A 15742-nucleotide genomic window follows, 5' to 3' on the forward strand; every position below is an offset into this window, starting at 1 on the left:
GCTTCCCTCCCTGGCAGTATGTTCTGCTCCCCTCTGGCTGATCATTCTGCCCAAATGCTGTTCTCGTCACATTCCCCGGCCCCCAAATGTTTCACGTTGCCCGGGAGCACATTAGGATTTCCTGGCAGCCCCATCCCACTGCTGACTCACACTGGGCTTCCTTCCTTTCAGGCGCCAGCTTTTACATAAAGCAGGACTGTAGTCTATGCAGGTCTCCCCCATCCTCTGCTTCTATGGTCGATCTCTGCAAGCCCAAGTGTTTTCCAGCCCAGCCACCAAGAAGGAAGGAAAGAAAGGCAGAACCATGGACGGCTGTGAGACCACCGAGGCCAAAGGTGACGCCCATTCCTTGTACCTCTGGGTTTCTTGGTTTCTGGGCCCTTTCTGACTGTTGGCTTTGAGCATCAACCACACTGCAGGGATTGCTGTTATTCTAAAAGTACTAGCTTTAAGAGATGGAGATTAAGAAAGTAATATCATTAATAGCCAGCATTTGGTTTTCAGGTTAACAAAGGGCTTTACAATCTATCTCATTTGACCCTCACAACCCTAAGAAGTAGGTTCTCTAATTATCCCCATTTTACAGAGAAGGAAAGGAAAGCTGAGAAAGGTTAAGTGTCTGGCCTAGGGTTCGCACAGCTACTAAGGCTCTGGCACAGGATTTAAACTCGGATCCACCTGACTCCGAGTCAGGCTTGCCATTTCTATCTCCCACTTCACTTTGGGAAACTGAGCAAAGCTCATGATAAGTAGCTTTGATTTAATTCAATTCTCCCTCCCTCTCTTTTTAGTGGGAGTAAGTTTCCCAGTCAGAAGTTATCAGTTATAAAGAGGTTCATTTAAAATACAGATCAAAGCCCGTGATCCATGAAATTCTCTGTATAACAAAAGTGATCCCTCCCCTCACTTGCTTGGAGCAGTACTAAGGAAGTTAGGTTGGATCATTTTTTTTTTTTTTACATGGTTTGCACGTACTTTTTTAAACCTGTGATTTCAGTGGCATGGGGAAGTTGCAGAAAGGAAACCCCCTCTGTCAATGTAGAGAGACCCTGCCCTGCTACTTTCAGCCTCCGATATCTCTGGGTGGCCCTGAGCGCTCAAGGGAAGAGAGGTATTGATCTAATCGACAAATCCAGAGGCCCGGGGGGCACTCAGAGGCCAGTGTGTCAGAGGCGCGGCTAGAACGCAGGTGTTTGAGGCTCTGGGGCCGGCTTGCGGGGCCATCTCCAGTCCTCCTGATCTATATCTGGCCAGTGGCTCTGGAGAAGAGAGCGAGACTGGTGACCTTGCACAGCGCTGCCTCACTTCAATCCAATTCGCTTACAAGTCAAGACATTACCTTCCTGACCTCAAGGTCCTCTTCTAGACTGAAGGCCAAACAAACAACAATCAACCACGGCCTGCTGCCTCCTTCTCCGTATTGAATTCGGAACAAGGGGGGAACATTAGCAAAGAATGTCGGAGCAGGTTGTAATGTGATTTGGTCTTTAATGTAAAATTGAGTCAGTGATGATTTCTCAGTGGTCAGAACAAAAATAAATTACAGTTAACAGTTTATAGTCACGTGAATAATCACAAATGTCTTAGGCTACAAACAGAGGAAAATAAATACAGCATCTAAGTTTTATACTATTGACAAAGCATTATTTCTCCAATCGCCTTCAACAAAAGTAACGTATTGAGGATAACAAAACATTTTATGGATGCGCGGGCTTTAACACAGAGCACACATTCCGAGGACGGCTCCTTGCTCCCCTTTCCTTGAAACAAAAGGGAAGAGAATTCTCATGTTGATCCAATGGCCAAATTCTAGACGTGCGTGTGGCACGTCCAAGAGTTCTGTGGCCTTTGAACCTCGGGCTACTCAGAGGCCAGAGAGCGCATGGACGCACCGAGATGCTCCATCTCACTTGACAAGCAGTTACGTTTCTATTGCACAGTAAATGCTGAACCACAGTGACGACTGTTGTTAGTGAATGTCAAGTTCAAAGCTCCACTCGTCCGGAAGGAGGTATGAGGTTTGTGACAATTACTTTGATTCACTTAGAAACATCTGAAGGGAGACAAAGGAGACAGAGTAAATAATCAGGAGTCTGATTTCTCTCTCTTTTTTTTTTAAGGCAGTTGGGGTTATGTGAGTTGCCCAGGGTCACACAGCTAGTAAGTGTCAAGTGTTTGGTCTGAGGCCGAATTTGAACTCAGGTACTCCTGACTTCAGGGCCGGTGCTCTATCCACTGTGCCAACTAGCTGCCCCTGGGAGTCTGATTTCTTAATAATTTTTTTTCCACAAGAAAAAAGATTTTGCAACGTCAAGCAGCGTTTAAAAACTGAATTGGATAGGGCAGCTAGGTGGTGCAGTGGATAGAGCTCCAGCCTTGGAGATAGGAGGACCTGGGCTCAAACCTGGCCTTAGACACAGGTTTGTTAGACACTTAGACACTCACTAGCTACATAACCCTGGGCAAGTCACTTAACTCTGCCTCAAAAAAACCCAAACAAACAAAAAAAACTGAATTGGATTACTGAAATGCACGCACAAAGCAGCTCATCTGACCCTCGGAGTTTAGGCAAGACAAAGGAAAAGTTGAAACATAACCTCCAGACGGCACAAGCAATTTTTTCCTACTTCCTAATTTTATTTTCTAAGTTTCTCTATTGAATCAACTTTCCCTTTCTTGAGGAAAAGTCGTCTTGCACCATCAGTACAAGTGTGTTTGGTCTGATCTGAAATGAAGAATAAAAAAGTTTTAATAAAGCTTCATTTACACGGCATTCTAAACAAAAGCTTCAGCTTATGCTTGAGGTATACAATTGGATTTAAAGTCATTGGCACGTTGGGAACTGAAGACTGGACTCTAGAGTTCAAAGCCTGCCTCTGACATTTAATACCTGTGTGACTCTGGAGAAGCCCTTATGCTCCCTGAGCCTCAGTTTCCTCACCTGTAAAATGAGGGGGCTGGACTAGATGCCCTTGGAGGTCCCTTTCAGCTTTAGAACCAAGATCCTATGTCCCACCCTCCACCAACACAACCTGAAGCCCACCTACAGCAGCCCAGAGAGGCTGTGACTGAGCTATGATCACTGCTAAGTGTCAGAGTCCAAGGCCAGGCCTTTGCCCATCACCCCCCAGTGCCTCCATGTCATCAAACCGCAACCTGCCAGAGGCGTTATCATTCTTGTTGTTTACGTATCGATACAACACCTGTTCTTCTATTGAAAACGTAGCTCCATGAGCAATCAGAGCTGAAAGAGACTTAGGGAAAACGTCTAAGCCCACAGCCAGGGGGTGGCCGAATCTTCAGACTCCAGACTCACCAGGACGCTTTTCCCAACAGACCACACTGCTAAAATCTATATTTCAAAGATTCACTGAAAATATGAGCAAATTCTGAAGTACACACAGCCAAAAAGATTGTAAACACACCCATAATCTTTTTTTTTTTTTTTTTGGTGAGGCAATTGGGGTTAAGTGACTTGCCCAGGATCACACAGCTAGTAAGTGTCAACTGTCTTGGGCCAGATTTGAACTCACGTCCTCCTGACTCCAGGGCTAGATTTCTATCCACTGAACCACCTAGCTGCCCCTAACCCACAATCTTAATAAAGAAAAATGGTCCACTTTAGGATGCCAGGAACGTGTATTTCGGAAGTGAAGGGCACTTCCTATGGTTACAGATGCTCTCCTTACCTTTACAATGTCACAAGGAGCTGTGTCTGGGGGCACAGGGTTCCCACATTGTTTTAAGTATTCTGTTATTAGGACTGAGGCTTCTTCCAAACTATGTAATAGAAAAGTAATCTCATTAATGCTTCAGAGGTCATGTGGTTGCAATACAAATAACATGGACCTACCACCAGCTATAGTCACATTGGAGGAGAGTTATAGGAAATAGTTTGACTAGTTATGGGCTAAAAGTGCAAGCCAGGCCTCAGCATCTGAACAAAATCCTGGCAAATGCTACTCTGGTAAGGGACAGTGCTCCTGTGGCAGGACCCATTGGGTCGCTGACATACAATTATCGATTCAAATATCAGCCTTTTTCCTGGAATAAGGAATTTCAACCCCATTCAGTTGTCTCTGTCTCGTTTCTTGCTTCAGACATAGAAGGAGACATCTCAGGAAGCACTGGGCCAACATACCTGTCATCATGGACAAGATAGTTCACCAACTCCTTGACCTTCTGGGTACTTATCACTTGTGATTTCAACAGGGGAAAGTATTTTGTGTTTGCCAGCATCCCGAACTGCCTCTTGTTTATGACGTGATTCAGAATAAAATTCCTCACCTGTGAAATGACAAAACTTCCTCCATTCGGATTGTGGCACAGACCCCAGGCCATCACCCTGAGCTAAGGCATTTCTGATGACTGCACACAGGACACCCACAGTAGATCCCTTTTCCGGGGGGGCTAAATCCTGTCTAGGACATGATAGGACAGCAAAGACTCGACAGTGTCTGTTACTGTTCTGCACGGCACAGGGAAAGAATCTGTTTAAATAGATATCACAGCTGGAGATGCACACTTTGAATACGTGACTGTGCGAAGGAATGTTCTAAGGAGCGGCAATTTTGTCTGCACAGAGAAGGCCTCCTCCACTGATCTCGTCAGTCCCAGGCCTCCGCCTGAGGCCCAGAGAAGTGAAGTGAAAAGTCCCTCACCCACCCCCAGCTAGGAAGGGTCAGTGGTGGGAGCTCCACCAGGGCTTCCTGATGAACTTGGGCTCAGCATCTTCTCCCTCTACGCCAGGCCACCCCTTGGCAATCTGGAAGTGAGAATGTCCCAGTCCTCATCGAGGGCCGGCTGTCGCCCACGAAGATAAAATCTGTGATGTCAAAAGGGAACTGAAGCAGTTACTCACTTGACAGGCAAACCCCGCCAGCCGCCCGACGTTCATATGCTCGTCTACTTGCTGTAAGACAGTCTCAGGATTACACCAGCCCAAGAAATTCTGTGGGGAAAAATGGAGTAGGAAAAATCAGCAGTGGAGATTCAAAAGTGACAAAAAGAAAGCTGCATCCTCACTAGTAAGTTAAGTCACGCTTGGAGCATTTCCACTCGAAAATTGCCAAGAAGGAAAATCAGATGTAGAGGAGATGATGGAGCCATCACGGGATTGCTCATCATTGATGAATCACAGTTGAGTTCAGTTCAGTTCAATCTAACAGGTTCTTACTGGGCAAGGCAGTAGGGATACGAAGATAAAACACAGTCCTTGCCATCTTCCCGGGAGCAAGGGGGAGATCAAACATTTACACATATAAACAAACACAAGACACTTTTGAAGAGGAAGGGGACGCCAACACATGGGGGAGGAGGGAAGGCCTCCTACAGGAAGTGGCACCTGGGTTAAGCTTGAAGGACAGAGGGATTCTAAAGGAAAGAAGGGAAGGACGGAAGGACAGGAGGAAGGAAGGAAGGAAAGAAGACATTCCAGGCTCGGGGACAGCCTGTGCAGAAGTACAGAGGTGGCAGGGGCAGCCGGCTTGGACAGAAGTCACTACAGCACGTGAGGGGAGGACTATTGGACAGTCCTAGACAGATAGGCTGCAGCCAGGTGGTGGTGAGAGGCTTTAAATGTCAAGGTGAGGAATTGAAATTTTATCCTCAAAGCCACAGGGAGCTACGGAAGCATTGGGAGCAGGGGAGTGACTTGGTCGCACATGGGGTGACCCAGGAAGGGTATTCTGGCAGCTGTTTCCGGAGCCGCCGCTGAGCCCTCCAGGAGGACCACGTGCAGGCCGCACGCGCTCTTCTCCACCCCGGCCTGACTCGAGCACGTGCAATACCATCCTTCTGGCCCCCAACCTTCCACTTCTCGCCTGGGAACTGTAATCCACCAGCCACTGCTCCTGGAAAGGGCCTGTGTATCTCTGTGAGTTCCCCGACCTGGTCACCCACTTCCTGTGTGCACTATCTCAGGGACTCGTTTCCTTGTTTTTGGATCACAGGAAAGCAGCATAGAACCTGGCCCACAGTAACGGCCTTTTCATTCATTCCTATGTGGAAGATGGACGGGAGCAAAAGAGACTTGAATCAGGGGGGCCGATCAGGAGCCGTTACAACCATCCAGGGGAGAGGTAACAGGGACGCGGCCAAGGGCGCAGAGGGAAAGGGTGTGTCCGTGAGAGACGTCATGGGGGCCACTGAGCGCGGCGAGAGAGACGGCTCAGACGTCCCGTGGGGCATCTGCAGGAGGGGGAGATCCCACATCCGGTGAACTGTTTCCTGCTCGGCTGCCTTCTCCTCTCACACCTCCCGCACTAAACCACGAGGGTGTTTTTCCCAAAGGACTTCCCGGCCACATGTTCCCCTTCCTGCTCTCGCACAGGTGATAGTGGGAAGCCACGGGCTAGCCCTGGTCCTGGTCACCTTCTCTCTCACCAGCTTGAGAACATGCGACCAACCTGGGTCCTGGAGAAGAGATGTTTTACCAAACCCTGCCCCATTACTTCAGCCTGAGTTTATTCATTCAGTGAACCTCTACTAAGTTCCAGGATGGAAGATGTTCGGTGCAGGCGTGGACGTGGAGATACAAAGAAGGAATGGGATGCTCCCTGTCCTCTTGGACACAAAGAGGCTAGAAATACACACCCCTCCCTGCTGTGCGGGGCTGGGAGACTGCGTGTGCACAACACTGCACATGGTGGACGATACGTCATCGCCATAACGGACATTTACACAGAGCTTACTTTGTGCCATGCACCATGCCCAGAGTTTTCCAACCGGGACCCTGGGAGGGAGGTGAGAAGGAAACTGAGGCAGATAGCGGTTTAGTGATTTGCCCAAGGTCACAGAGCTAGTAAGGATCTGAGGCTACACTTGAACTCAGGTCTTTGTGACTCTAGGCCCAGTGCTCTATGCACCACCTCACTGTCCAAATACAACTGATAGGTCGGTTGGTTTCGTTTTTTGGTGTTTTTAATTCTGTTACAAGAAATGCTTCCTAGGTAGAGAACGGAAAAGGATATGGTCAGAAATGAAGGTGTTGTATAAAACCAAAGATATCAACAACATCCCCCCTAAAAAAAGGTATAGCCCTTATCCCCTAAAGGGATTTAAGATCTAGTAAGAGAGATAAGACGGAGACACAAATAACTATTATAAAGTATGGGCCTCTTTTTGGTGCCAAATTGGTTGTGTTGAAATAATGTCTTGTTCTGGCCCCCCGACCACCCCACCTCAAAAAGTTAGTATAGTAAGTTTATAAGTAGTTAATAAAGGTAACAACAGTAGGAAGTCAGATTGCAAAAGGGGAACATAGAAGTTACTTACAACTCTTCCACAAATGAAGGATGTATAACAGTTCCTTGAAAACCGTCTCATAAATTTACAGGAGCATAACAGGCACCAGCAACTATCTCATACACTCACTGAGGCCACATCCTGAGATTACGTACTAAATTAGGGGAAGGCAGCTAGAGCCTCTCCATCTGTAAGCTACAGATAAACCCCAGACATGCACAGTAAAACCAGGAACACATTACGCAAACAAACTAACCCTAAGATGGTGTCGATAACTTAGAGATGTGGATGTGTTAATGAACTAAGCCGAAGGTGGCATGGGTAAGAGTCAGTCATTCCCACCACCAAATATAAAAAAGGGGACCCCAAACTCCTGCCCCTGGAGCAGGGTCTGTGCTGCCCAAGTGCTCCCAACTCCAATCCAGTGATGTAAATGGCTCTTTGTGCCCCCAGCACTGCCCAGCTCCCTCCACCACCCCCTCCCTGGTCCCCACACCATCAGCCTTTGTACTCTCTGGGCCTCACCAGGGTGCCTGAAGCCCTACTCCCCACGTGCTGCCTCAAACAACTGCTCTGCTTGCCTCCCTTGTCTTTAAATTCCCATTGTTCAGCACAATGCCTGGCACATAGTAGGTGTTTAATAAATGTTTACTGATTTGATGACACACAAGTGGAACGTACACATCCAGAAGAGGAACAAAGTGCTATGAAAGATTCAAGAACAGAAAGAACACTTCACCTAGAGAAATCATTGAAGGCTTCAGGGAGGAGGTGGCATCTGAGCGGAGGCTTGAAGGACAGAGGCTATCGGGAGCTAAAGCTGGGAAGAGGGAGAGCAGCTTCTCGGTGAGCAGGATGGTGTGAATAAAGGCACGGGCAGAGGCAAATATGGGACAAGTTCTGGGAGGGGCAAAGAATCCAATTTCCCAGAAATGCAGAGTGTGTGAAGAGAGTAAACGAGAGAAGAGCAGAAACACAGGTTTGACAGAGACTGTCAAAGACCTTCAATGTTGGGTTACGGAGGAGTCCTGCCTTCATCTGAGCTCTTCTTAACCGCGGTAATCCTTGTACTGTTACGTAACATCTCTTTTGCAGTCTTCAGCTACTAATCAAATCCTGGAGGGCTTTAATTTTCACCTGTTTATACAGTCGCTCAGACTGGACTGTGAGTAAGAAAGTCCATCTTTGGAACAAAAACAAATGCGTTTCTTTGAATCATGCTTCAAATGACATTTCTTTTCCTAGCAAAGACCTACACGGCTCTTAGTTTGATTAACTAAAAAAAAAAATTTGAAAGAAAGAAAAAGATAGTAAGTCTGAATGGATTTTTCTGGTCCTTCAGACACCAGTCCCCACAGAAGAAGATGGACGGCTGGGGTTGGTGCTAAAGACAAAACGACACTCTGCATGGAGGCCGAGCTCTGAGCTGTAGCAGCCACAATCTCTTCCAATAGAAATTCTTCCTTATGTGCCACTGGACCCTTTGGGCAGTGTCTGCTGAAGCCTAGGGACCCCTGCTCAGAATCGTGTTCTTAAATACACCCAAAAAATGTAGATGACAAAGGAAATTAATGATAACGAAACAGTTATCAAAATAGTACAAGCTGGGCAGCAGGTTACGAGCCTCTGCTTTAAAGGAACGATCCAGATGAGGCTCATGGGCTCACAGCATTTAGATTTGGAAGAGACCTTGAAGGTAGGCAAGTTCAGCTCCACTTTACATAGAGGAAACTGAGGCCAAGAGAGGGTGAAGGACGTGCCCGAGGTCACACAGATTTAAGGAGCAGAGCTAGGATTTGAGTTCAGAGGCAATGAGTAAAAGTCAGCATTCTTTCCTCAATAATAATAATAGCTACCATTTCTATAGCCATACTGCGTGCCAGATACCGTGCCAAGTGCGTTACAATTAGCATCTCATTTGATCCTCGGAACGTGCTACTAGTCTCAAAGAAGGGCAGCTGGACGGTGCAACAGATAGCGCTGGACCTACAGTGAGGAAGACTCATCTTCCTGACTTCAAATCTGGCTTCAGGCACTTACTAGCTGTGTGACCCTGGGCAAGTCACTTCACCCTGTTTGCCTCAGTTTCCTCATCTGTAAAATGAGCTGGAGAAGGAAACAGCAAACCACTCCAGGATCTTTGCCAAGAAAACCCCAAAAGGGATCATGGAGAATTGGACACAACTGAAAAACGACTGAACAGTCTAAAAGGAAGCTCCTGTATGAAACCTTCTTGGACTGACCCAAGGAGAACTGAAAACTTTTGTGTCTAGTCTTCCTACCCCTAGGCTCCTCCCAAACACACACCCAACCAAGCATTCACAAGGGTGGTCTCATTCCAGTACACTACTCAAAACAAAACACGTCAATAAAAACCAACTACTAAAAGAACTGGTTTTCAATCTGAAAGGGACAAATGAAAGGAGCCCCTGGTAATATGACGGGCGAATCTTCTTGATGCAGCCGGTGCGTTAGGCAAAGACAACCACTGCCCCATGAACAGAGCACGTTCTGTGCCTGCCACAACAAGGGCCAGCTCTGAGAAGGGCACCTTGGGAGCGCGGAGAGGTGATGACAAGTACAAGGCGCCACCGAGCGTGGGCACTACAAAAGTGAAAATGCCCCGAGTGAGCTTCAGCCTCCCAGAGGAGCAGAACCGGGCCCATTGGGCGAGAACAACTCAGAACAACTAATGCCCAGGAGAGGGACAGGGTGGGGAGGGCTGGGGAGGAAGCAGCCAGCAGCCAGGAGCCAGGGAGCTCTTTCAGAGCTTAATATCTTGAAAAATCAAGACTTCATGTGGGATTCTTTCCCCATGAGTAGAAAATTAATGCGGTCCAGGGAGAGTCACTTCTGACTGCTCACAGTTTTGACTACTGGTTTTCAGGAAGCAGGAATGAGAGCTGACAGCTGAGGTCTCGCAGGCTCGTGGAGAAACAAGCAGAGTCCTGGGCTGGGCAGACGCCACGCAGGGGGGGTCTGCCGGCCCCTGGGCAGGGGTCCCTCCTCCACCTCCTGAGTACCTGAAGCTGCTGGTCTCTCTTGTCCGAGTGCGGCATCAGCAGGAGGCAGGCCAAGGCAAAGGCTGGAAGCTCCAGCTGGCTGTACTGCTTGGCAATCCCAATCATATCCAGGTCCATGGAAACAGGGCACCTTCAAGAGAACAGGCAATCACTTCCTAAAGATAGGTCTGGGGCAGAAGGAGACACTAACCACCTTTAGTAATCTCCCACAATTGCTTTTTGTCTCCTCAATTTTTTATTATTAAAAAAAATAAAAGATTTTTCAAACAATTAAAAAACTGCTGGCTTAAATGCTGATTAATCAGTAAACTAAAGTCATCCATGACCTTGCTCATGGACTGGCATGAAAGGGAAGGCTAAACTCACAACTAAATGTATCATCTAAGCATTTATTAAGTGCTTACTGTGCTCCAGGCAGACAATGTGCCGGGAGCCTCGAGGAGGGCATTGTCATGGGGCAGATGGAGAAAGGCTGGAAGGCATTCGGATGGGGAAAGTAAACAAAGTTCCTAACTATTTGCTGACTAGGGCCTCCCCTCCTTTAGCTCTTTCCTATTTCCTCCTATTCTGTCTAGAGCTCATTTGTCCGTAGCTGTTTGCAAGCTGTCTCCCCCATTAGACTGTAAGCTCCTCGAGGGCAGGGACTGTCTTTTGCCTTTCTCTGTCTCCCCAGAATTTAGCACAGTGCCTGACACACAGGAGGTATTTAATGAATGTTTATTAATTGACAGACTATTTAAATCAGGCTTGAAAGGCTAAATCCTTAGATAATACAATGTATCTGTCTCTAAAGACCTAGAAGTCTTAAGTCTAAAAGTATTGTTTCTCTTGTTAGACACATACTTGGTGCTCCACAAATCCATGGGGAAAAATAATCATTTTATTTACAGAAAGTAAGCTAGGTAGTACAGTGGACGGAGCACTGGGCCTGGAATGAGGAAGACTCAGCTTCCTGAGTTCAAATCCGGCCTCAGAAACTCACGAGCTATGGGGCCCTGGGCAAGTCACTTCACCCTGTTTGCCTCAGTTTCCTCATCTGCAAAATGAGCTGGAGAAGGAAATGGCAAAGTACTACAGTGTCTTTGTCAGGAAAACCCCAAATGGGGTTACAAAGAGTTGGGCGTGACTGAAACGACTAAATAACTAAAAACATTTATCCACCAAGGTGCTACTTACATGGCAGAAAAGATAGGATCAAAGACACCAGACTGAGAAGGCACCTCAGAGGTCCTCTAGGTTTTTCTTTCCGGTCCCTACATTTTATAGATGAGGCTGCGACTTGCCCAAAAGTACGTGGACAACAGGTGGCAGCGCTGGGATTTGAACCCAGGTCCTCTGATCCCCAACTCAGTAGGCCCTCAATACCACACACAGCAGCACAGAAGCTAAGGCATGATAGGCCATGAGAAAAGCTTACATGGCAGGTTTAGCCTTGAAAAAATGTGGAGGCCTGCCTAGAGAGTTTCTTAAGATTAAGCGTTTTTCTAATGCAGTAGGTTTATCATTTTTCTTGACAATATAGAAACAACATTTTACTTACTCGAGCAGAACCACGAGACTTTCACGACAGGCTGACAACTGAGTAGGACTCAGTGGGCAAGAGGCTGAGAATAAAATTTTCAAAACCCAAATGAAAAACACTGACATCACAACACTGTTCTTCTTACTGAATTATAATACCTGGGTATTGGAAAGCCAAAGAACGGAAAAAGGTACCTGAAATTAGAGGTATCTGGGAGACGCGCTGCCACGCCCTGCCGAAGTAAGGGATCTGTAGGAAGTAAACGCATCTCACAGATTCAGGGTCTGCGGCAGGGCCTCTGTCACCTCCAAACCGCGGCCCTCAGGCAGAATTCCTGCACGACACTGCCCACCGTAACAAATTCCTAACTGTCTTCCCATTCAGGAAAATGTCATCCCCACCGGGTGGATCATACCAAGTGACTCCACTCACCCAGGGTCAGTGGAACCATGGATGTCCAGGTCAAACCATGACCGCTCCACTGATCAGAGAGCACAAAGCATGGACCTGACCCCCCTCCAACAAGAGGCCTTATTCTGCGACAGAACACACTGTAGCGTACTAGGTAACCACATATACCTCATGAGGGGGGAGATCCCACTAAAATATCTACCTTAACCCAGGAAAATGCCACTGTACAAAATCTTCTTTTAAAAAGTACATACCTGCCATAAGGAATGTATATTGGAAATTGCCGTTAAAACATTCCTTAGATAGTTAATCTGGAAAAAAAGAAATTTCAATGAATAATTTATTATTCCACAGTTTCAAATGAGATATTTGAAGATAAAACATATATTCTATCAAGAGTACACTTGTAAATTATACATAAACTGCCCAGAAATCTGTGCAGACATTTTGCATATTAATTTAATAATAAAAGCTAGCATTTCTACAGCTCTTTAATCTTTGCAAAGCACTTCAAACACGTTATCCTATTTTTTTTTTCTTTCTGGTGAGGCAAGCAGGGTTAAGTGACTTGCCCATGGTCACACAGCTACTTAGTGTCAAGTGTTTGAGGGGGAATTTAAATTCAGGTCCTCCTGACTCCAAGGCCGGAGCTCTATCCATTGTGCCACCTAGCTGCCCCATATGTTATCCCATTTAACCTACACAAGCAACCAGGCAGGTAGGCAATATTATTTCCCCCACTTTACAGATGCGGAAACCGAGGCTGAGTAAAGGTTAAGTAACTTGCCTAGTATCACACAGCTAATGAAAGTGTGATGCAGGATTTGAACTCAGGTCTTCCTACCTCCAAGTCCAGTTTTCACACTACCTTTCCTGGCTGCCTCCAAATGTTTTTTCCCCCATGTTTTGCTCCAAAGCCTCTTGGGGGACCTAAAGGGGACCCTGGGCTCTCAGAGGCTATGCCAATAGCACATAAACAAGGGTATGGCCAGGCTTGAAAGGCTTCAAGAAAACATCTCTTTGTCATCTGAGGACCCGCCACGGTGAAGGGCAGAGGCTCGGAACCACGGGGCTGGTCACCGAGTGGCTGCTGATGTTTTCAACAATTCATGAAGATGGGCTATTAGAAGCAGCTAGGTGGCCAAATAGATTCAGTGATAGACCTGGAATCAGGAAGACCTGATTCAGACTCTTACTAGCTGTGTGACCCTGGGCAAGTCATTTGGTCTATTTCCCTCAGTTTTCTCATCTGTTAAAGGGAGATAATAATAGCACCTTCCTGTCAGGGTTGTTGCAAGGATAAAATGAGATAATATTAGTAAGTACTTTGCAAATCTTAGAGCATTATATAAATGTTTATTATTATTATTATTATAGCACAGAGGGACTGCAATCTTCACTGACAGGAGAAGTACCTGGACTGATGAAATCTTAGCTTGGTGAAGGACTAAAGTATAAGTTTAATAACAGCTCTTGTAAACAAGTCTGCATCGAGAGATTTAACACCACATTGCACCATATCCATTTATGGATGGTGGGCCGCGTGATGGAGTTTCTGCAGAATAGGATAATTTGTCTAAGTTATCGATACTCACGTGTTTTCTCTCCCCTACAGCTTCTGAGTCTCAGGACCGAAGGGGCTTGTACAGGCGCGTGCATATTATTTTTCTTTCTATCTCTCTATAGAGATAAGCCTAGCCTAGACCTTTGCCCATAATGGGTGCTTAATAAAGGTTACTTTTAAAATGTACATATCTGCAGTAGATAGTAACCACCACCAACACCACCACCACCACCGGTGTAAAATACTTAAGAAATTCACTGCTGGGGTAGCTAGATGGTACAGTGGATAGAGAACTAGACCTGGAGTCAGGAGGACCTGAGTTCAAATCCAGTTTTGGATACTTAACACTCACTAGCTGTGTGACCTTGGGCAAGTCACTTAACCCCAATTGCCTCACCCCCCCCCAAAAAAAAGAAAAAGAAAAAGAAATTCTCTGCTAAAGTCACAACATTTTCTCTACTGAAGAGGAATAAGTCTTACCAGGTTGAAGCCAAGCAGCTTTTGTAACAGCCCACTCCAAAGCTGAGTGTCATATACCTTGTATTCCAAACAAAGTTCAGTCACCAATCTCACAGCCTGAAGCCAAAGAAAAGGAATACTGTTATCAGGCAGTCATTCATTAAGCTCTGTGCCAAGACCAGGGGACACAAAGACAAAAAGAAAACAGTCCCTGCCCTCAAAGAGCTTATATTCTATCAGTGACTTAGGCGATCCCCTACCGCCACGTTCTCCCCAGCTGCAGCTGCTGATACACCTTCAGAACAGAAGCCTTGTCCTAAGTACCAAACTCTTGCCCTGACTGGTGAGGGCCTCATGTGGTGTCCATATGGAGACAAGCCCAGCCACCTTCTCCTTTACTTGCCGCCATCTTTTTGCCAAATGCATTTGCATTTTTCTATTCTAGAACCATCATCAAATCAATACCACTGCTACTGAAAAGGGTGTATCCACCTACTACCATATGGCTTCAGGAACCAAACCTGTAACTTTGCAAATTAAGATACTGCTCCCCTCCCCCAACATGTGTTGCCCCTCACCTGCTCCCATGTGTTTTTTCTCCCATTCAAATAAAAGCTCTTTGAAGGGCAGCGACTGTATTATTATTTTTTTTTTTTTGGTATTTGTATCCCTGATGCTTGACAGTGCCTGGCAAAAGCAAGCACTTAATAAAAGCTTTTTTATTCATTTGTCCATTCAAAAATTAGAGGGAATTTGGAATCTCATATAAAAAGGAACTGAACCTGAGTGTATCTATGCACTGACAAATTTTATTTTTGAACATCAGTTGCCTCCAAAAAATCCTTTACCTGTAATGAAGGGGAAAACACTGTGGCTTCATGGTATTGGAGAGAAAAATAAATTCAGGGCTACAGAAGACTCTTCCCATTGCTCCCTTTTAGCCCCAGAAAAGAGTTTTCAATTTACCTGACTGACTCAAATTACATACCATAGGTTCATGGCTATGATTTTTCCATAGGCCCTTAATCATTCCTTCTTTAGGACTGTTGTGAAACGATTCATATGTGAGAGGGATGTTCAACATTTCAAATGCAGCCAGGAAAGTGATGCATTTCAAAAAGCACCTTCAAATAAATACATAAATAAACAAATAAATAAATAAAGGAGGTATTTGGAGGGACAGAGTTTTAGTAGTTATCTACAAATGAAGAATTCTAACCATCACATTTAAATATCTTCAGAGAAAACATTCATAATTTGAGATTAAATAAATTATTTGTTACATTTTAAAAAAAATGGAATAGTCCTAAAAAGTTGCTTTCATTTCTAAAAACATTTTAAACATTAAGTTATAAATGAGTGTAAGGTGGCAAACAAGGCTAAAACACACTCTGTTAGGGGGGGTGTTTTAAGAGATTTTTTTTTGTGCTGTTGTCGTTCAGTTGTTTCAGTCTGACTCTTCGTGAACCCAGTTGGGGTTTTCTCGGCAAAGATACGGGAGTGATTTGCCATTTCCTT

General features: G+C 45.8%; 1 protein-coding gene across 4 annotated transcripts in view; it reads right to left on the minus strand.

Moving 5' to 3' along the window:
- Window positions 1–1289: 1289 nt before the first annotated feature.
- The window catches only part of KNTC1 (kinetochore associated 1), an 87134-nt gene continuing 72681 nt past the window's right edge, over window positions 1290–15742 (minus strand). For all 4 annotated transcript variants that reach the window (XM_027853497.1, XM_027853498.1, XM_027853495.1 and 1 more), the window contains 10 exons: window positions 15213–15348; window positions 14246–14341; window positions 12456–12512; window positions 11985–12039; window positions 11809–11872; window positions 10269–10398; window positions 4862–4951; window positions 4142–4287; window positions 3690–3780; window positions 1290–2053 (listed from right to left, as the gene is read on the minus strand). In XM_027853497.1, coding sequence (XP_027709298.1) covers window positions 2030–2053; window positions 3690–3780; window positions 4142–4287; window positions 4862–4951; window positions 10269–10398; window positions 11809–11872; window positions 11985–12039; window positions 12456–12512; window positions 14246–14341; window positions 15213–15348 — 889 coding nt within the window. In that variant the 3' untranslated portion in view covers window positions 1290–2029. The remainder of the gene's footprint in view (window positions 2054–3689; window positions 3781–4141; window positions 4288–4861; window positions 4952–10268; window positions 10399–11808; window positions 11873–11984; window positions 12040–12455; window positions 12513–14245; window positions 14342–15212; window positions 15349–15742) is intronic.

The sequence above is a fragment of the Vombatus ursinus genome, unplaced genomic scaffold, assembly GCF_900497805.2.
Source record: "Vombatus ursinus unplaced genomic scaffold, bare-nosed wombat genome assembly UNPS02009994.1, whole genome shotgun sequence".
Taxonomy (NCBI): Eukaryota; Metazoa; Chordata; class Mammalia; order Diprotodontia; family Vombatidae; genus Vombatus; species Vombatus ursinus.